The sequence below is a fragment of the Protobothrops mucrosquamatus genome, unplaced genomic scaffold (genome assembly GCF_001527695.2).
Source record: "Protobothrops mucrosquamatus isolate PMUCROS unplaced genomic scaffold, P.Mucros_1.0 scaffold1605, whole genome shotgun sequence".
Taxonomy (NCBI): domain Eukaryota; kingdom Metazoa; phylum Chordata; class Lepidosauria; order Squamata; family Viperidae; genus Protobothrops; species Protobothrops mucrosquamatus.
Window position 1 is genome coordinate 76,662 of NW_015387768.1, and position 23,007 is coordinate 99,668.

At 38.7% G+C, this 23,007-nt stretch overlaps 1 protein-coding gene across 1 annotated transcript; it reads right to left on the reverse strand.

Moving 5' to 3' along the window:
• Positions 1-446: 446 nt before the first annotated feature.
• On the reverse strand, positions 447-22,923 carry FKBP1B (FKBP prolyl isomerase 1B). The gene is made up of 4 exons (XM_015822554.1): positions 22,773-22,923; positions 18,062-18,109; positions 3,095-3,207; positions 447-1,057 (listed from the first exon to the last, which is right to left on the reverse strand). The coding sequence occupies exons 1-4, from the start codon at positions 22,807-22,809 to the stop codon at positions 929-931; spliced, it is 327 nt and encodes a 108-aa protein (XP_015678040.1). The 5' UTR covers positions 22,810-22,923; the 3' UTR covers positions 447-928.
• Positions 22,924-23,007: the final 84 nt, after the last annotated feature.

A 23,007-nucleotide genomic window follows, 5' to 3' on the forward strand; every position in this document is an offset into this window, starting at 1 on the left:
CCTCTGTCCCCCTGCCAATACAGACTGCGTGCGGTCGGTGAGGAAGGAGGAGAACCACCGCATAACGGTGCCCCCCACTCCTAACTCACCGAGACGCCGCAGCATGATACCGTGGTCTACGGTATCAAAAGCCGCTGAGAGGTCCAAAAGAACAAGGACAGAGGAATACCCTCTGTCCCGGGCCCTCCAGAGATCATTGGAATTTGGAGCAGATTTCTCTGTAACGCTTCAGAGGATCTGGAAAATTGTATGGCCCTTGATATGTAGTCTTTGAAGTGTGCTGATAGGGAATTGGCATAATTCAAATCTAAGCAACTTTATATTTGGATTTATGGATTGCATGGTTTTGGTTGGTAAGACTGATCCATTCAATAGCCTCAGAAATAATAAATCTTGCTCTATGGTAGTTTAAAACAAGAGAAAGTCAACAGGGATAAAATATCAATATTTTATTATTCTGGAAAGTTTTCACATGAGTTACTTAAAACAGCCGCAAGTGGAACAGCTTGAGAAAAAAGTGGCAGCGCAGGTAACTTGATTTGGCTAATGCCCACTTGTGTACACAATGTACACATGTTTTCTGAGCACCGGTGTTCCTTTAGTGGATTATAAGGCAGTGGTTGTTCAATAAGTAAAATCTGTATATAGTTTTCAATTATATATAATTCTAATCACAATTTTGAAACTTCACGTGCAAAATAAAATTTACAACTTCCATTCCATAGCAAAGAAGCAACTAACTGAACAAATACCAATAATCAGTTTTTTTAAAAAAAAGAGGGAAAGGAAGTAGGGAAAACAACTTCATAAGCATTATTGGCATGACAACTTGAGTGAAGATAGAAATTTCAGTGAGATTTCTTCCATTAAAAAGAATGGGGGGAAAAACACTGATTAACAGATTTTTTAAAAATTATTAGTCCCAATTTTATTCTATCCTGAGCAGCTCCACATCAAAAATCAAAGTAGCATTTGGTGGGATAACTCCAGGATGACCTGTTGTTCCATATGCCATATCAGGTGTACAAGTGAGCTTTGCCCTTTGTCCAAGGCTCATCTGGCATTAGATGGTATCAAATGAAAAAGAGAGAAGAAAAAGTTAAAAAAAAATGTTGAGAGTCAAATGTCCCAGCATGTATCGTGTTAAAACTGACAATAACGGCTGAAGTTACAAGTTTCTATACATCAAATCATGAGATCAAGATGCAATTCATATCGCCAAATTTATTTCCTACCATTTTGAACCACAAAATTGTAAGGATTCAAAATTGTAAGGATTCTTAAAGCCTCATCGCCACTATCCCCAGATCAGAATCTCATGCCCATTCATCCATCAACCCAGCGTTCAGGGTCAAACACTATAGGAAGAATATAGCAATTGGCAATGGTACAAAAGGATACTCAGGCCCACTTCATTTCCATGGTAAAAATAAAAGTATTTTCAAATTCTCAGATGAATGCTCTGGTGGAAGAGGTTAACTGATGCGGTAAAATCTACTTTAATAAACACTTGGTAGTCCATCTGAGTTAGTCTGGTCTAGTGTTAAGGCATCAGGCTAGAAACTGGGAGATAGTAAATTTTAATTCCACCTTAGGCGTGAAAGCTGGCTGGGTGACTTTGGGCCACTTCCTCTCTCTCAGCCCAACTCACCTCATAGGCTGATGTGGGGAAAATAAGAGGAGGAAAGTATACTGGACATGTTTTGTCGCCTTGAGTTTTTTTGTAAAAATAATAATGGTGGGATACAAATAAATAAATGAATAGGTTTAAGATAGCAGGCCACATTAGTTGCAGTGCTCCCTTCATCATTTTGATAAAAAGTAGTAAATTCCAGCGGATGCTCCTGTTTGGCTGGGAATTTGAAAAAAAAACCTCACTAAGAAGACAACGGGAAAGCACTGCCATACAGGTAGTCCTTGACTTACAGCCATTTTAGTGACAATTCGAAGTTACAACGGCACTGGTTTTCACATTTACAGCTGTTGCAGTATCCCCATGGTCACCTGATCAGAATTCGGGCACTTGGCAACTGGCATGTATTTATTGACGGTTGCACCATCCTGAGTCATGTGATCACCATTTGCAATCTTCCTAGCCGGCTTCTGACAAGCAAAGTCAATGGAGGAAGCCAGATTCGCTTAACAATTGAAATGATTCAATTAACAACGGTGGCAAAAAAGGTGGCAAAATGGAGCAAAACTTACGTAAAAACTGCCTTGCTTAGCAACAGAAATTTGGGGCTCAATTGTGGTCATAACTCAAGGACTACCTGTATTATTGCCAACAAAAAAAAAAAAAAGACTGCTTGACAGGAAAGAGATTTTATCTTTGTGAGCCATATTCATTTAAATTTAATTTTGTATACAAGCCACTAGGTGGAGACAACAGGTAGCTGTTAGGAGCAAATACCTAGAGAAGTGACTAAGAAGTTTGTTCTTATATGTAAATATTAGCAAAATTAAACAGGACCTTTACTTCCTTGTAAAAGAGGGTATTCTAAGTTGCCTACATAAAGAAAGTGGGAAGCAGGGCAGCTCATATTAGGCAAAGTAAATACTCTGCTGCTATCAATTTAGTTAACTTTTCTCAATTAGTACAGAATAGCCTAAATTCATAAGGCACTTCAAAGTTCATTTGGAAAACTTTAAGGGTTGCAGAAATGGTGCATGGGTGATTCAGGTTTCTAAGCTTACCTTTTATTCTCTTCAGAAGTGTTTCATATGAAATTGTGATCCCAAAAGTAGAAGCAGGGGTGAAATCAAGCAATCATAGGAACAAAAGGGGGGAATTATATAAAATAGAGGAGAATCTGAGCAGAAAACCCAAGGAAAAAAGCAAAAACATTAGGGTTATCTAATGCTTATCTGAAGCATTCTGTTGAGTACACTGAATTTACTTAAAAGTAAACATGCCTTAGGAGTAACAATGTCAGGGGCTAAAATGTAGTTGTTTACCTATCTGTACTAATTGTAACACGCCAACACATACATTGCAGAGATTCTAAATTCATACCCTTTTTTTCCTCTTTCATTTATGACAGTGTTAGCATTATTACTGTGGCTTTTTCTGCTCTGAAAACATAAATTCTCTTACCTGTGCAGCTCCTTCTTCAAATCCTTTAATGACTTCTTGTCTACCAATTTTGAACCTGAAAGGCTTGTTTCGATCTCGGGAGGAATCAAACTTCTTTCCATTCTGCAGCATTCCTGTCAAAGCAACATAAACATTTCCTGTTCTTATCAGGCCTGAGTTAACAACAGGAAGATGCTTACCTGAGTCTAAACAAAATGGACAAGTTTATCACAAGGGAGACTGGGAACGGGGTACGCTGAAGCCTAGTCTAACAGATCAACTAACAGAGGGCCAAGCTGGGATTAAAAGGGCGTTGAGATCTCAAGACAGTGTTTCTCATCCTTGGAAACTTAAAAGTTGTATGGACTTCAACTCCCAGAATTCCCCAGTCAGTCCATACTACTTCAACTTGCCACGGTTGAGAAAACTGGCCCAAGGAATTTTGAAGACTGTAGGTAGGAAAGGTTGGTGGCATCTACAGTAGTAGCAGCCAGTCCTGCTTACAATATAGCCAAAAATATTGGTATCTCTCTACCTTTCCCCTTATTTACAAGAATATGTCACCTATACATCAGAATCAAAGTATCTGCTCTGTGGATTAGGGAAAAAAGAATGGAATGGTGGATGCCATTTATTTGTGTCAGTTTAAACTTATTTCAGGGCAAATTAGGATTCTTTAGGGAAAAGTGGAAGGGTACCCATACTTTTGGGCACTGCATCAATATATATGCTGTACAGTCCCAGGTCAATTAATGCTAGGCTACATATCATGCACTTTTTTTTCTTGTTTGATTTAACTTTCCCTCAGGTTCTGTTCTACTGCAAGGTATTTCCTGGCAGTATTCTAATAGGATTGTCACTTCAAGTGCCAGACTGGGAAGGAGCAGCAAATTTCTCACTTTTATGTAACTACCCTCTGCCAGTACTGCTGCTTGATAAGATCCCAGCGTCATCCAGACTGATTGGCAGGCAAAGCGGCTTTAGCAAGGTATCCAGTTACAAGATGAACAAGATGATCTTTCACTGTTCGAGGAAAAAGATGACATAAAGACATGCTTTAAAAAAAAAAAGTCTATAGCCCCAAGGAAACTATTCCAAATGGGAACTTTTTTATTATTTTTTTCTTTCTTTTGTACATTTTTAACTAACTCTTCTCCTAAAAAAGAGTACATTTCTCTACAAAAAACTTGTGAAGTAGATTAGGTTCAGAGATGCTGACTGGACACAATCATTGTACAAAATCATAATTTGACTTTGTTTGGTTTTGGCTCAGAGTGTATTATTAATAATAGTGCAACATATTAGTTATGGGTCCAGGGTCACCCTGTGAATTAGGTTTATATGCCTGCTGCAACTTCTTTTAACACATCATAACTCAAACATATATTTTCCTGAGCCTGCATAGCTACTGTGTCAGTCCAAGAAAAGGCATAGCTCCTTTAAAGAGCTACGAGCAGGTACAATGAAGGCCATTCTGGGTGCAAAGAACCTGGTGTCCATTTAGATTTGAATACTTCACATTATAATTCCTATCCTTCTGTAATACATTCTCTGATACAAGGTACACTTCATTATTCTTTCAGTGATGGGCAAATTGCCCATGTCCTAACGTAGCAAAGTTTCCCAACCCATGTTCCAGCTGGTCTGAGATTATTATTGTGGAATGCAGTGTTTAGTTCTGCCAGACATAACAATACTTCTGCAGCGTGAAAAGTTTGCCTTCAAATTCATTTGTACGTAAACATTCCCCCAGAAGTCTGGCGGATTATCTAAATGCTTTTTGGCAAAGCTTCAATGAACGTCACGCTCTTCTTAGTGAGATATTACTTCTACATCCTACTGCTATCCCATATATCCCATTTTATCCATGTCTTTTTGATGATGAAGTTGTGAACATTGGCTTTAGCCAAAACAAGACGCTGGCCACTGTTTGGAGGATTCATTGCAGACACATCTTTCCATTCGAAGATAAAGTTCTGACTGTGGCGCCCCAGAGTTTTCAAAATAATTTTACGACCTTTCCCACACTTCAAGCGGCAGTGGCTTTTTCCTGAAGGATCTCTTTGAAAGGCATCTGTTTCTTTTGAGCAGGGACTAACATGTCTCTGGAACCCATACAGCGAGAATGTCACTCTGATAAGGGAAGTCAAAGTTTATAAAATGTATATGCATTTTCACCAGCCGTCATTGTCTAATGAAATAGACAAAGCAACTGGCCAAGTATGCTTTAATTGTGCTGACTGATTTTGGGGCCAATTATTTTTTCACACTCATAAATTGCATGTTGGATGATTTTTCATGTCAGATAAACCGACACCACTCTGATGTTATAGTTAATAATAGATGAATGAGTAATAAGATGGCAGAAAACTTATACAAAATTTGGGGCACTGGGCAGGGATTGTATATATTTTCCGATATACGTTGCTTTTTGTTTTGTTTTGTTTTGTTGCCTAATGCCATCACAGGGCTCAGCCTTAAAGGGGTTATTACAAATCAGAAAACTTTAAAAAGCATCAAAGAGCAGAAATTGCAGGCAGATAGGGAAGAAAGTTGGATTATCTATCACAGAAATATAAAAAGGGTTCAGAGAACTGGACACAATGCTATTTTGCATAGCACTGCTGCTCTAAACCCAGCAGCAAATCTTCCTACTGATAAAACTTTGTCTTTTTGGAAACTTGGTGAAATGTGACTTTGCTAACAAAACAAAACTGCCTTGAGAGTGTTGGAATGTGGAAAGATGCCTGAATCCTAAGAGTAAGAGAGTAACAACCGTGCATTTTCTGTTCTTCAAATTACCATTACCTCCAGATTCTAGAATATTTCCAAGTCTGTTTAATCAAATGGTACATTCTTACAATTCTTCATTGCAGTTCAGATCACAATGACCTCCTCGCAATTTGATTGTGAAAGTACATGTAGTGCCTTACACAAGGTTAAGATACTTTTTCTCAAGTAAGGGGTATGGGTACTTATTTTTTCTGAGTCCTGCGCCATAGCCATAGCCCTCTGCTAGGATAAATTCTAATGGGTCTTCCAACTCTCACAAAGGATTGACGGGGAGATGAAGGGCTGCAGAGAAAAAGAGACTTTATCTCCTGAAGCCTCTGACTTGTATTTTTATGTTTGATATCTTAGCATTTACATGTAGCATATCAAACAATCAAGAGTATATTTAAGCACACTTTAAAGTGCCATGAACAGGAACTGTATATATGTTCCTTCAATTGCTGGTTCTCTAAGAAAGATATTTAATCTCTTGCCTTCTCTTAAAATGTTTGACTTCTATATACCCTTTTATATTTTAATATTTTACTGTACATTGCTCAGAGTCCCTCTTGAGCAGCGGTTCTCAACCTGTGAGTCACGACCCCTTTGGGGGTTGAACGACCCTTTCACAGGGGTCGCTTAAGACCATCAGAAAACACATAATTACATATAATGCTTTAATTATGTTCAATTTGTAACAATGAAAATACATCCTGCATATCAGATATTTACATTACGATTCATAACAGTAGCAAAATTACAGTTATGACGTAGCAATGAAAATAATTTTATGGTTGGGGGTCACCACAACATGAGGAACTGTATTAAAGGGTCGCGGCATTAGGAAGGTTGAGAACCACTGCTCTTGAGGGACATGGGTGGTTCAGAAAAGTGAAAAATAAATATAATGAAAATATATTTGTTTCTTGTAGTCTGAATGTTGATTGCAATATAAACTCTTTCATAGCAAAAATGCTTCATTATGGAAGTTAGTCCAACTCATCAGGAAGACACCAGAGTATTATAGGTTAAGTACTATGTTTTCATTCTCCTATTCATTTTTTTTTAAATAATGTCACTACCAGAAACTCAACTCTCCAAGACTACTCTCAGTTAAACAGAAGATTATACGTATAGAATAAAAATATGCCTGCCTGATTGGCAAATAAGATAAGAGGCAGGTTGCTCTAAATTTTCTCAAGAGAGTTGTGAGGGCAGGAAGAGCTGGATGCATTCGCTCCTTAGCTCCCCACAAAATACGATTTAAACAGGTTTTCTTTCCAACTGTGGGGCTAGTGCAGAAAATGAGCTAGCCTAGGAGACAATAATCTAAACTGATATAATGTAGACTGCAAGGCAAAAAACGAATCTCTCCTTATTCTTTGATATGTAAAAAGTTGATACTAGTCACTACCCTGTAACCGAGCGGGGTCATATCCATGATCAAGGAAACATTACCATACAGTATTGCTCCTTTCATGCCTTGCAGCCCATCTGAGTAATTAGGGTTTTCTAATCATGAGAACACAATTTAGAACATTCAACTGCATTATGAGGTATTGCTGCAGCAAAGATGTGCTGATGCCTCAGGCACCCTCAGGACTTACGGCTTAGCTGACAAATTAAACTGCCAGCAGATAGTATGAACATCTGCCAAACCCTAATATAGCTGCAGCTGTTTTTAACCATAATCTAAAACGTCGTAAAGGCATGTGATATGGAGAGTTTTGCCTTTATTTCGAGTACACGTTTTACGGATCAAGGGAACAGTTCGTTCCTGACTTTCCAGCAAGATTTTCATTTTCTTCTAAATCCTGATCGGGTCCCATAAATGCAGTAAAATATTTTGTAGCTTGTTATTTGGGGAATGTCTGTTCTGTCACTGCTATTAATAGCTCTTGCTACGAGCCTGTCACGATTTTAAAAACCCAATACGGCTTTGGCTTTAGAATTGCTCATCGTCTCTAGCACAGACAGTCACCGAGTGCAAATTTTTTTGCAAGGCTTGCAAGTTAATTGCTGCTTCCTATGTCCTCCTCTAACCAATGCAGCACGTAGGATCTTAGACTGTGGCAGTGGCACTGACTGCCTTGATACCATACATTTCAGAGATGCAAGTCAGCAATCTGGCAGGATTGGATTGGGCACTATATCTGAAATTAATATTACTGTCATTTTGATATTGAAATGTAGTGGACTGCTTTCAGATACATTTAGCTTTCCCAAACCATGGAATATTCCGTGTATTTTGTATTCAGAAATTATTTGTGCTTCATTTGTAGGCTGGTATGTGTGGTTCTTTATAGGATAAATTTTTACCACCCCCAGCTTATTTTATTGTAATTGTCCATAAATGGATATACATAAAAAAGAAGGTAAAAAATTAAAGGGTGATGTGGTATGGAGAATAAGAAGAAAAAAATTTAGAGCACTTATTTTATTCAGTACTCCAACCACCAAAGCATTTGTCACAAGAAAAGACAGGAAAGATACAGTAACCTGTAACATTCTTATCTTTAGTCTAGGAAACTTAGCCATTTTGATCAGTACTGCTATCAGTCTTTATCTCCTTCTTTGCTTCCCAAAATACTTGGATCAGACCAAAGCTAAAAACTGCAACAAGAAAAGAGATTGCTGAATAGTCCTTCTAAACATTTGCATCAAAATAAAATCTGACAGCAGATTCCTTATTAATCCATTCCTTATTGCTCCAACTCAGGGATGTCAAACTGCCGGCCTGTGGGCCGGATGCATCATGCGGAAGCCGCGCCCATCCCATTGCCGGCAATGGCAAAACTCTCCTGATACGTTGCACGACGTCACGTGACGTCGCGAGTTTGACATGTCTGCTCCAACTTGTATAGATCATTATCTATATGGCATAGACCTTTTGGCTTGCCTGGGCTACACTGAGTGAAGAGGAATTGTTTTGGGCTGTATAAAATCTCTATAATATAGTTAATGCATATAAATCAGATAATAATGTTTAAAAGTTTACAATCTTGTGGGGCTGCATTACTATCTTTCCACGGCTGCGTGTGGCCTGAGGGCTGGACGTGCCTGGCATAGAGCATGAGCCTCCTTAGTAATGAAGTGAAGTTGTTTGTCATGCTGAACTTATTATATGGCTTTCGACAAGCCACTATCTCTTAGCTCAACACTCTTCCCTTTCTGCAAAAAGCATACTGAAATCCAGGCTATTATTCTAAGGCTATTTTAACTTGTTTCCAATTATAATATATCAATATTATATTTACGTGATTTGTGGTCATAACTGTCACCTGGTCAAGTGCCCAGAGATCTCTGGTTAGCGAGTGGCACAATAAAGCAGTTAATGCATTATATGCAAATGACATATGTTTGGTTTATTATTGAATTCTACATGTTCTCTTCAGATATGCCACACAGTCTTTGTGAAAAAGCAACCTTTGTTTTTATTCCTATGGTAATGAGCAGCTGCAACTCAGTTCTTTATCAATTTAATGGGGCTATGTGAGCCACAGGGATTATTTTGAGATTTACTACCGAAGTTAATGTTCTGTATGACATTGCAAAATACTGAATGACCTGAAGCAGACTGTTGCATTTATTCATCTTATGCATTAGCCATTAATCTTTTGTAGGCAGGAAATATACTAGTTATCTTGTCCATTTCTCTATAGTACCAACATACAGTATAGACTTTTCTGTCTAATTTTTATATCTCCAATGAAATTTTAGATACTTTATTCCATATTGTACAACTGTCTTTCCCAATATGCCCCTTTGTACCACTGATCAGCAAACATCTGCTGTGGGCCTACGATTCACTTACTACTTTTCAGGATAACATTAATTATTATCCTATAATTATCCTATACTTATAGGATAATAATGTTTCCCTGAAAAGTACGGTAATAAGTGAATCTGCTCTCAGAGTCACCTTAAACTGTGAGATGGGCAACATATAAATTTAATAATAAATAAACAGCCAATAACGTTTCAAGTAGCGAGCACATCTAGGGATTGATCATCTATGGATGCATCAAAAGATACATTCATAAAGGAAATATTGTGAACACATAGAGAAAATTGCCCTCAAATGGAACTGTCAAGGGCAAAAGAAGATTGAAAGACAGGTTTAAGCATAAGGGAAAAGCCCATATTAACCTCTGATTAGAGTTACCCATTACTAAATTGGAAGAGGCCATTTAGACTGTCAAAGACTCCCTCCCCCACGTAGTGTTGGATTCCAAATTCAAGCATTCTTAACAGATGGCTGACCAGCATCTGCTTGAACACATGCCCAGAAGAGGAGTCTATGACTTTTCTAAATGACTGGTTCCAATCTCAAATTGCTCTTACTATTCAGAAGGCCTTGGGGGTTTTTTTTCTTGAATTTGGCTCACTATCTTAAGTACTTTATGTCTTGTCCCACGTTGGAAACAACAAAGACTTGGTCTTGGCCTTCTATATGACTTTCTATCAGGTATTTAAAAAGATAAATACTATCATACTTCAGGGTTTTTTTCCCCTTCTATCATCTATCTTGCCTTTTTCAGAACTCATTCCAGTTTGCCTGAATTCTTACATTTTAATGCCAAGATCTGAACAAAACTATCAAGTATGACCAATGCAAAATATAATGGAATTGTATGGGTTGTACAAAAAAAAATGCTTCCACTGATGCAGCCCAATATTGTAAATGCTTTTTTTTACAAAAACCTTTTATATCCCTTTTTCACTAGTGACTCATTCCAAGATGCTTTTCACAAATTCCTCGGCTAGATACCAAATAACATTAGCAGAGTATCTGAACTTAATTTGGCAAAAAAGAACTTCCTCTGAAGCCATTTGATTTTCAAAGCCCATTTGAGATAAGAAATATGGAGGCGAAGAAAAAAAGCCAATTTTCATACCTGGCTGTACCATTTCTCTTACTTAAACACAAAAGTTGCCAGTTAAACTTTCACATATATGTTACCTGTAGAGATATGCAAAATGTTTTGAGGCAAAAATGTTCCACCTTCCGAATGTCCTGTTAGGCCCTTTCCAAAGATGAAACATTTTGTGTTTGAAGTATTTTGCCTACTTCTGTTGGTATTGGAGAAGACTACTGAAAATGAGATGGACAGCCAAGAAAACAAATAAGTGGTTAATCAAACAAATTAACCCAGAGTTTTCAATGAGGCAAAAATAACAATACTTAAATTATCCTACTTTGAACACGTTACATGAAGACCTTATCTCAAATTGCTTTGACTATTCAGAAGTGGGTTTTCTTTTTCTTGAATTTGTCCCACTAACTTAAGTTGTAAGAGAGAAGTTTTAGATTCCAGTAGAGAGAAGTTCCCTGAGGATGGGCTCCAGCACAAGTCCAAAAGCTGGGAAAAGTAAACCTCTGGTCCAGGTGACCGACCCAGATTGGATCTTGCCACATTATCCTGGGACATATATATTCGCCTTCATTCGTGAAGACCTATTTCTCTGGAGTAGACTCTAATGCTGGGAAAGGTGGAAAGAAACAGAAGATGATCAGTAGCAAGGTGAATGGATTCAGTTACAGCAGCAATGGGTGCACTGCTGGAAGACCAAGTTAGGGAGAAAATCTAAGAGTCAACAACAATTTGATGGAACTTAAATAGTCAATGTACCCCAAAACAGTAAAATATGAGAAACTGCAAGCATAAGCGATAGCTGTACAGTATTTATTAAGTGTTAAATTTGTAAGTCTCTCAGTAGACTTACAAATATAGAATATTATCTGATGAACTTCAACACAAAAATACAGAAGCAATCTGGTAAGTTCTCACACATAAACTCTGGACTAGCTCAGGGAAATAAGGTTGTCAGGACTATCCAAGCCAAGTCTTCTCTCTTCCTCCTTTTACTCAAACCAAATTATCCCCTTTTTTTTAACCACCTCTTTTCTAGCTCATTCCTTTATTTTCTCTTGTATAATCCGCACTATCACTTTTGCTTTTATCCCATTTTTTTTCAAACTCATGCATACTCCCCTTCAACCACCTGTTTTTGCAAGGAGACAAAATAAAATGCTGTATTCTACCCTTTATTTTTAGTATCACCCGCAAGAAAAGAAAACAGTTGTTAGTCATATTCCCAGACAGAAAGCAGAGTTTCAGAAAACAAACTTGGGAGACAGCAACTTCTTAACATACAAACAGCAAACTCCAGCCAACGGTTAAAAGCTGAACCAAACCCAACTCTCTATTCACTGCTTTCCTAGCAATTATATATTCTCAGAATGTATATACAGCCCACCTTCTCTAAAGCTCCCAAAGCAGAGAGATACAGATGTTACATTCTATCATGTTTCCTAAATGGGATTTTACATGACTTATATACACTTTACAAACTTCCATAAATAAAGTTTTGCTGAGGCCAATATGGCTTATTTCTGAGGATACGTGAGGTTGATGCCTTTACTTACAGGTAGTCCTCAACTTACAAAAGTTCATTTAGTGATCAAAGTTACAACGGCAATGAAAAAAAAGTGACTTATGGCCGTTTTTCACACTTACGACCTTTGCAATGTCCCCATGACCATATGATAAAAATTGAGATGCTTGGCAACTAGTTCATATTTATAACTGTTGCTGTTTTCCCAAGGTCATGTGATCACATTCTGTGACCTCCTGACAAGCAAAGTCAATGGGGAAGCCAGATTCATTTAACAGCCATGTTACTAACTTATTGACTGCAGTGATTCACTTAGCAATTGTGGCAAGAAAGGTCGTAAAATGGGGCTAAACTCACTTAACAAATGTCTCATTTAACAACAGAAATTTTGGATTCAGTTGTGGTTGTGAGGACTACCTGTACTGTATAGGGCAGGGGTAGGCAACCTTGGCTCTTTTCTGACTCGTGGACTTCAACTCCCAGAATTCCTGAGCCAGCCATGCTGAGGGGAAAGGGAGAGGTTTCCAAGCTGAGCCATGCTGGCTCAGGAATTCTGGGAGTTGAAGTCCACGAGTCATAAAAGAGCCATGGTTGCCTACCCCTGGTATAGGGTATTCTTAATAAGAAAACGGAACTCAGTTAAAGCCTTCAAGCCCACTGAAAAAATTGCATTCTGTACAGTAACATCCCCAACATTTTTTACTGGGGGAATATCTGGAATGTGGAGAAACTGTTGTGCTTTTGCAAATGTCTCCCAGCCAGGCCACAATACAAAAATAAGCAGAATGTACTCTCCCCCTCTCACAAGATGTTCCCATTCTCTCTCTTTACCTTTTCCCTCTTTCTGGGTGGATGAACAGACTTTCTCATCACCACCAACAGCCCTACCACGCCACACCCTATCACAACCTGAGCTGCAGACAATCATTCTTCTTCTTCTTTTTTTTTTAAGGAAACCAATTGGACCCTGCTGGGTACTAGCGGAAGCAACCATATAAACCACTCTGTGTTTAAAATATAGAAGTACAACACTTGTTCCTCCATGCAGGAAGCATTTGGTGGAAAACCGTACTTAGGACATTACTGCTTATCTTAATTTTGCTCACCCTTGCACTCCCCAGCAGCCCAAGCAAGAGAGTCTGGTTTCCACTGGCACAGAGCCACCCATCAAGGAAAGGTTTAAGAGAACGCTCAGCTGGTGTCCCCTGCCAACAATAGATACCAGCAGCAAAAATATTTACAGAAGTCAAGCGAGACTGCAGGTGGGAAGTCAGTCTAGTGCTTAATATAAACCCAAAGATACAATCAGAGGAACTAGTGACCTGCATCGGCTTACCTTGACCTGTGGAGAATGTCTGCACAGGATGCCCTGACACAGAGAATAGTGACTCAGTCCCAGATGCAGACTGCACTTCTGAGCCCAAGATCTTTTTCCCACATGTCATTCTGCCCCATTCCTCCCCACAACAAACAGATTTATAGCGACCTTCTCACAGATTTATAGCGACCTTCTCACCTTATACACACGTTTTCACAAGACTGAGCTTAAGAGCTTCAAACACCAAGGAAGATGAATCGACATCTTCATAAATTCCACCCCCACAATACATGGTTAAATGTTGTGCTTTTTCTGGATTAGTTTTGAATGGGGAAAAGGCCATCCAAAATGCTCACTCGTGTTGTGTTTCAACAAGAAGCAGCACTAAAAGGGGAAGCTGCTGGGTTGCTAGTATCTTGTACAGAAACATTTTAATAGCATTAACTGTAACATTTGCCAATTGTCACTTGTGAGGGGGAAAAGATCAGGGCATGCTGCATAAAGGCAAACTGGCTATAAGCCAGAATCATTTTCAAAGATTATTAATGTTATGAAAAACAGTCATCTTTGGTGCATCTATGATGAGGCAGGCAAACATTTTTTCTAGAAGAAGCAATATCCCCCCCTCCAACTTTTCAGCCTCTGTAAGAGCCACTGACAGAGCTGGACAACTAAAAGACAATAAAGCCTAAGCTGAGAATTTTCTTTACATTTTTTATAAATATGAATTTCACAGAAAATTGGGCTAGAAGCTAAAAAGTTTCCATTATTAGCCATCTCCGTGTATACCATATTCACAAATCAGAAAAGTCTGTCCCTTTAAAAAGTCTCTGTCCTTAAAAATGATCTTGAGACAGAAAAAGATAGGATTGATTTTTAATTGTTTTTCTTTTTCTACTTGACACAGTACTAGCAGCTGTTCATATCCAACTGAGAGACCCAACTGATGCATCAAGAGCTACTTAATCGCACCAGCAATTATTCACATATTATCACCTCTATGCCTTATTTCCAATCACTCATACTTTTCACACTACACTGTATTTTCACACATCCTCTGATCTCATGGAGAGGAAATAACATGTGAAGGGACAGGTGTCAGCAATACAGCTAGAGTGCTAGTCTCTCTTTTAGAATCAGTGTTCACCCTTTAAAGAGCTATGGCAAGCCCACAGCCAAAAGGGGTAGCTTTCCTCAACACAAAGATGGTTTTTATACATAGTCACTTGACTGCCAATGACTGTGGGCAGCTTATAATTAGAACTTTTCTTTATAAATTATAAAAGACAAAAAAAAAATCAAGACCGGCTTCAAAACAACATACAACCAAAATACCCCATCTTAGCAGCACTTTATCTTGCCCAAAATCTTGGGATAATAGCCAAAATCTCTACAAGCTTCTTGAACATTATCAGGATGGAAACCATCCAAACATTTGGATGTGATGGTACAAAATAGGGTGGCAACTGATGCCCTCCAAATATTTGAGACTACATCTCCCACAAACAGTGATCCTATTATTCTTGTTGAGAATGGAATGGAATTTGTAGTTGTAGCCACTACAGTGCCAGTGTGCTGCCACACAGCCATAGACCATATATTTTCTCCATAGTTTCCTTGGACAAAACTTGTCTTTTGGAGGAAAGCTTACATTCATTAATTTCACACACTGCCAACCCATAGTAAACTAAATATACAACAATTGCCTAAGTTATCATAAAATGCTAGCCATAAATCACATGAATGGCTATGTTTATAGCACTGCTAAAATAGAAATAATATAAACCACTGTTTATATTATAGTCAGTTACTTGTAGTCCTTGACTTATTATCATATCTAGATCACTTTTACAGCTATTTGCAGCATCCCCCAGCAGGTAAACATGATTTGCAACGTTTTATACTGGTTTAGAGCATTTACTTCTGGTTTCCAGCATATAATGAGTAAAACTGAGGAAAATGGATTCATTTAACGATTGCTGCATTTGCTTAATGATGTCATTAGTTAAAAGTTGTAACTTCTAATTCAGTCACATGGTGCCTTGACTTACAACTGCAATGACTTATAACTGTAATTCTACGCTCATTTATGGTCATAGAGGACTACCTGTATATATTTCTGCTTACTTTACTTCTATAGTGTAAGTATCCCATAAAGCGCAGATACTACTAAAGTTTTGGCCCATTTCATTTTAAATTAAAGCCACAAACACTAATAATTTATCAATCCTGTTAGGAAGATGAAATATGAAAGCAAGAACTACCACCTTAATTATTTTCAAAGTATGATTGCCAATATAAATTAATCGTAATTCAATTCACAACATCGTAGTCCTCTTAAGTTTCTCTCATTCTAAAAAACAGAACACTGAAGAAGCAAAATGGGAATTCTATTGACTAGATCTGGGACTTTTCAAAACAACTGTTTCTGCAGAGTCTCAGAAGACACATTTTACACAGAGCGTACAAACTATTTTTTTTCTGCTATTAAGGATCACTAAATACCCCCACAAGTCTTGGCAATACATTTTCAGATGTCATTACAATTTTCTGAGAAAAGAAAAATCTCCATCTTTTGAGGCATGGTAATGATGTAGTGAAAAATGATTTATGAACCTTTGCCATATAAATGAACATCCCACCTCAGGTTACAACAGTTTTAAAAGATGAAGCTTTGCAAAAACAATAAAACTGCAGGGGGTTTTTTGTAGCTAATCCAGTTTTGGCTGGCTTATCTTTCTTAGGGCACAATTACAATGTGTGTGGTGATGCAATTTTCAGTAATGTTACTTGCAGTGCAATTTGCATTACACTGTAATAGATGTCTTCCATCTAGCTAGGAGGATACATATTAGATTATATCTCTTTATCAGGCACCTGGTTTCCTTCCCGTATCAAAAAGTATACTTGCTATAGTCCCCAAGCTTGCTCTGTCTTGAATCAAATGGATTCATGAGCTTCAGTGCACAATTTAAACATGAGAGGGAAAAAGTGTAGAAGGAATCACAGAAAAGCCAAACAACATTTCTGGTACAGAAGGAGAGGGGAGAATATATGAAAAGTATCTTTCATCCCAGAGCGCACAAATATTTGACTATTAGATTAGTATCAGACTTGGAGAAGAATATGCTCACTCTAATTCTGTACTAAGTTTCATTTATTGTGTTGATATTCTACCTTTTCCCCACATTGATTTTATTTCTATCACATACACAACTGTTTCCCCTAATTTTATCTCCAAAGCAGCCCTTCATATAGGTTGGCTCAAGGGAGGATAACTGGACCAAATTCAGCCAGCGAGATTCATGATCAAGTGTGGACTTCTTGATACTTCTAATCAGGGCTTTTTTTCTCATAGAATGCCCAGAACGGAGTTTCGGTACCTTTTTGGGATGGAACCTTGTAGAGTAGGCAAGGCGGGTTGTATGACGTGTGTGAGTTCCGGCACCTTTTTTTTTTTTTTTTAGAAAAAAAGCATTGCTTCTAATGCAAGTTTAATAGCCATCGCTTTTTGATCCTATTCTATCACAGTTTGAAAGTCACTGTATTTGCACCAAAATTACAGCAGCAAAGTACCAGATCCAATTTACTTCTGATACAATTACTGTTTGCAAGAACTGATGTTATAACAGTCTACTCCCACATGGTCATTCCCAGTTTTACACTTAGCTTAGCTGCATAAATATAAATATATACTACATGTGGCAATTCTTATCAGGAGAGGATAAACAGGATCTGAACAGCCATATTATGAACCATATCACACTTCCAAGTAGCTCAATTTTTTTCTATAATTTAGACATAGAGCTAGAACATTGCATCATTTTGGAAACACCTGCCTCAAATGTTGGGAGTAAATATTTGGTACTATTAGTACAATCTGCTCTGAGATTTTGATGGAGTCTTTACTGGAATAATATTGACTATACTGGAAGGAATTCTTTTGTACTATAACTTCTTAAATCGGTTGACACATCTGTAAAGATAAAGAAATCCTTGGATACTAATGCTCCTTGCTTGATAGTTTTTAAAGCTTCCATAATTCATTCTGGAATCAAGAGGAGTTCTACCTCTTCATACCTCAAAGACACTGCCACTTACCACTCCTCCTCCTCCTCACTATTATCCTGCCATAAATGACTGGGGAAGGGCATTAAACTCAAGGATGGGGAAAGTAGCACACTAGCAATAGAACTAAACTATTTTTGCTGTTCAAATTATACTAAATTGCTGTTTTTCCAATTTATAGCCTCAACCTCTATCTCCATCAAGGTCATTCTTACAAAGTGGAGTGGGTAGGTGAGCATATAGCTGAAATCAATATCAATGATCAAGTTCACATAAATTAATAGAATTTATGTTAATCTAAAAATAGGTATTGAGTGGATTAGGATGCCACTGATTCCTAAACATAAATGTGAGAGAGGGAGAGGGGGTGTATAGGATATTAAAATAAGCAATAAAAATAAACATATCACTTTGTTCACAATGGACCTTACCTGTGTAATGGACTACACATGTTTGGCCTTTCTTTGGGAAAGTCCTTCCTGTTAAAAACATAAAACATGCTTTAAAAGAACTTATTAAATATCTCTTTGGTAAAAATAAACTCTTTTTAAAAGATAAAGCAGAATAAATCAATACGTAAAACTACATAAGAAAAATATAAAGCAGTTCAATAATTCAGTTTAGTTTTTAACACTAGTAGTAAAAGCCAAACAGTCTGTACATGTAAAGTCACACACTGCAAAATCATACACACACACAAACACACACACAATCAGTGTAATGTCTCTTTATTATTCCCTTCATACTGGCATTCCTCAGACTCAGGTTTTCAAAATTCTATCTCCCTGGGGAAAACCTTCCATATCAACCCGTTGTCATATCTGTTGTGGTCTCTAGTAAAATGCATCCCAGGAGGCACCTACTTTGTGTTAATCACTACAAGCTTTTCTTAAGCCCAACAAACTGAGAATATGCCATGGAAATGTCCAGTAGTCTCTTCTTGCTATACTTTGAAAAAGAAAAAAAAAATCTAAGATTTAATCAGCTGTTATAGTCAGGTAAACTGGGTTTCTCGGGAACTAAGTTTTAAAGGAAGTCTAGACTACATGGGAATTTAGCCTGATCGTCAGAAACAAAACATTATTAACATTACCAAAAAACCAAAGTGACTACTGAAAAGGAATAGAAGGAATAAATCATTATTCCTTGTACCTTTTATTAAAAGTTAAAGGGTTTTTTTAAGCATGATATAAACTACTTTGGTCTAGTGCAGGGGTAGGCAACTTTGGCTCTTTTATGACTCGTGGACTTCAACTCCCAGAATTCCTGAGCCAGCATGGCTCAGCTTGGAAACCTCTCCCTTTCCCCTCAGCATGGCTGGCTCAGGAATTCTGGGAGTTGAAGTCCACGAGTCATAAAAGAACCAAGGTTGCCTACCCCTGGTCTAGTGGTTGAGGCACCAGGCTAGAAAGCGGGAGACCATGAGTTCAATTTCACCCCAGCCATGAAAGCAGCTGGGTGATTTTGGGCCACTCACTTTCTCTCAGCCCAGCTCACCTCACAGGCTGTCACTTGGGAAAATAGGAGGAGGAAGGTGTGGTGCATATGTTCACCACTTTGAATTATTTGTAAAAATAATAAATAATAATAATTTATACAAATAAATAAAATAATAATGATACCTTTAACACATCCACATCTCCCTATCCCAGGTCCTTGAGAAAGACTCATAGATGGATAAAAATAACAAATTCAGTCTGAACATCTGGCACTGTGTAATGAACCAAAATAATAAACTAGCTTGTATACAGAAATCAACAGTCTTTTTACTAAATAACATTAATTAAACAAATGTTTCCAGAATAGCAGTTTGATCAGACGTTTGTATAGATCATCATAGACTAATGTTTTTGACAGATCAACCAGCCACAAATGGAGGCAGTAAATTATCTTATTCTAAGATCCCTGCTACACATCTCCTTTAAAACCTATTTGCTCAGCAATTATTAAAGAAAGGCTCTTGATTTTATCTGAGCAGGATAACAGAAAAAAAAATCTCAGTTCACATTAATGGCCTATTTCCCACAATGGAAACTTAATGCCTCTGAAAAGCTAATAATCTTAACTGGAAAACAATAGTTCACTTTTTTAATTTTCCCAGCAACTAACCATCAGAAATATTCCTTCTCCTCTGAACCAGGAAGTGCTAAATATTCATCATGATTAATAGAAACTGAAGTCTTGTGAAGGCCTTATTATTCCTCCAAACCTTGTTATCATTTCATTCAAATACTGTATTAAAGATTGAAAACTTGCAAAAACTTTATAGCTAAGGACAAGCATATGTAACTATTTTAGAAATTCACAGGAGTCATTTTTGTGTCATGAGATATGCTAAACAAAAATTTTACATGTAAAATTCTGTAAAGATATCATAAAACCAGGTTTTGCCCATGCCACCCACATCAATGTCAGTCTGCCATCTATGAAACTCATTATCCTCAACACTGGACCCCGTAGGAGGAAAGCTGTGCTAGTTTATGATGGCAAAAAAATCAGAAAGTGAACTTTTTCCAAATTAAGAGGGGTGTGGGATATTAACAAACACTACCAGTTTAACATATTACCATTGTTCATTGGTAAAGTACTTGTGATTTGCTTCACACATGTAAGCTGCACCTGCTTAACCAACCTGCCTTCCTCTCCTAGCACCCAACCCAATTTAAGTTCTACATCAGTCTCACCTCTATGCTACGTTGCTGGAATTGGGTATACCTAGTTTAATGAAAAGAAGGACTAGGGGTGACATGATAGTGTTTCAATATCTAAAGGGTTGCCACAAAGAAGAGGGGGTCAACATTCTGGAAAGCACCTGAAGGCAAGACAAGAAGCAATGGATGAAAACTAATCAAGGAGAGAAGCAACCTAGAACCAAGGAGAAATTTCCTGACAGAATAATTAAATCAGTGGAACAACTTGCCTCCAGAAGTTGTGAATGCTCCAGCACTGTAAGTTTTTAAAGAAAAGATTGGACAACCATTTGTCTGAAATGATATAGTTTCCTGATTGAGCAGGGGGTTGGACTAGAAGACTTCCAAAGTCCCTTTCAACTCTTTTATTCTGTTATGCATCTGTTAAAGTGAACTGCGGGTCACCAAAAGTTTTACACCTTTTAATGAAATGGGTTGATTGGAAAAGATGCTACCAGATATGCCCCTTAAAAGCAAGAACCTTGCAAACCAACATGAGTTTGCATCACCACTCTTTAATATCCATTAATAATAATTAATGATCTCCTGTTAATTATTGAACACTCCCCCCCCCCCGATTCTCCCAAGACTGTGCTGCTAAGTGCTGCAGTTGTAATCTTGGCTGCTCCAAGAATAAAAGTCTTCTCCAGGTTGGCACCAAGAAACAGATCTCCTCTGTCTGCTAAATGGTGATGGTCACTATAATTTGCTTGTTACTAAATTACTTCACCATGCTCGGATTTATGCAGCTGTCAGCAAATGCAATTTAAATAAACCCTAATCACTGGGGGTGGCTGCTCTTGCCAAAAACTGCAAATGACTGACCCCATAGAGCCCTCTAGATATTTTTCCTTCTTTATGCCATTCTGGAAAGACACCAGCCTCCATATTCTAAATCAGGAAGTCTTAAATTTTCCTTGCTTGACAACATTGTTATTACTCCTGGCACTTTCCCCCTAGATTTTCCTTTTAGAGCCTCTAAGTTTCCCTTCTCTTCGAGTTGTAGTTCCTAATATCTGGAGGAAAGTCATCCAACTCCTCACCAACTCTGATCTTAAACTTACATCAAATGCTACAGAAGACATTTCAGGAAACTAGATTGCATCGGCCAGCACAGATTATGACAAAGGAAACACAGGTGAGGGACCAAGTATACAAAAATTCAATCCAGGTCATGAAGAATACGTGGAGAGGTGCTACACCACTCTGACCACTATCCTTAATTCAAGATTTTGTTTAATTTAGTCCATCCGGCATGAGAGTCCATGTTACCTGCACTATGCTGCCCAGACCCCACCCTGGGTTCGACAGGCAGTACCGCGGACTTCTCACCGCACAGAGCGGCCTGGCGAGGCAAACTGGTGACATGCCGCTCGCAGCGTCCCCTCCCCCAGAGTCCACAGGTGTGTAAAGAGGGCGAGGGCCATTTGCTGATCTCCTTCAGGGGATGCCTGCTTTTCTCCCTACCTCATTACAAATATCTTCCCGCCACTCTGTTCTTAATGCTGTGCGGCTTTTGTCCAGCAATTTACAGTGGCCTTTCAAGCTATGGCCACCGACAGGACAACCACCAGCCGTGCTGGCAGCCTGTCCCCCTCCCTTTGTCCCTTCCTGGGCATGGAGGGAGGGAGGGAGGGAGGGAGAGAAGGAAGGAAGGAAGGAAGGGACAATGAGAGGGAGGGAGGGAAGGAAGTCAGGGACAAAGAGGGAAAGAAGGGACAAAGAAGGAAGGAAGGAAGGAAGGGACAATGGGATGAAGGAAGGAAGACACAAAGGGGGAAGGAAGGAAGGAAGGNCCCGCCACTGACTTCACTTGTCAAAAAGTTGCAAAAGGTGATCACATGACCCTGGGACACTGTGACCGTCATAAGTATGAATCAGTTGCCAAGCATCCGAATGTAAATCACATGACCCTGGGGATGCTGCAACAGTCATAAGTGTGAAAAATGGTCATAAGTCACTTTTTTCAGTGCCTAAGTTGGAACAGTCACTAAGCAAATTGTTAAGTCGAGGACTTTATCATTTTTTTTTCATTTTTTTTTGTCATCAAGTTTTTGACACCTTGCTAGGCGACTGGTGATACTCGGATGGTGTCTTATCTTAAAAGTGGTACAATCTATGAAAAGGTTGAAAAGCCCTGGTCTAGCACACCCTTTATCTCTCACGAGATAAAAAAAACAAAAACCTCAAATTCAGCTTCCTGTCCCAAATACTGGTTTCCAGTTCTCCTCTGAAGCCTTCATTTTCTACAGTCTCTCTCACACATCCGACATGCATGCACGTCCCCCACAGATACCACCTTGGCCCCTGCAGCAGTTGCAGAAGCGGCGGCGGGAGGCGCGCCTTCTCTCCAGCTCCCTCGGGCTACAATTCCACACGCACACACCCATCTCCGCAGTCTCTTTTCCCAACCCGAAAGTCACAAAGGGAGGCAAAAACTAGGGAGCCGTACCGTCTCCCGGAGAAATGGTCTCGACTTCCACTCCCATGGCTTCAACGCCCTAGAATTCAGCCGCAGCTCCCCTCCAAATCTGCTCCTTATCCCCACTGCCGTTCTCAGCCCCGGCTCCGCATGACTCCTCGGCAAACGCATACCCCTTTCACCTGCCCTCTGAGCTGTCCATCAGGGTGTCCAGCCAATGAAAAAGTTGGGAGGGAGTGTTCTTTGGCTCCTTTAGCCAATCCTC

Coding starts and splice junctions, on each gene's coding strand:
- FKBP1B (XM_015822554.1), bottom strand. CDS start 22,809: ATGGGAGTGGAAGTCGAGACCATTTCTCCGGGAGACG. Junction 18,110..22,772: donor GACCATTTCTCCGGGAGACG/GTACGGCTCCCT, acceptor TGTTTTTAACAG/GAAGGACTTTCCCAAAGAAA. Junction 1,058..3,094: donor TTGAAGAAGGAGCTGCACAG/GTAAGAGAATTT, acceptor ATCTAATGCCAG/ATGAGCCTTGGACAAAGGGC.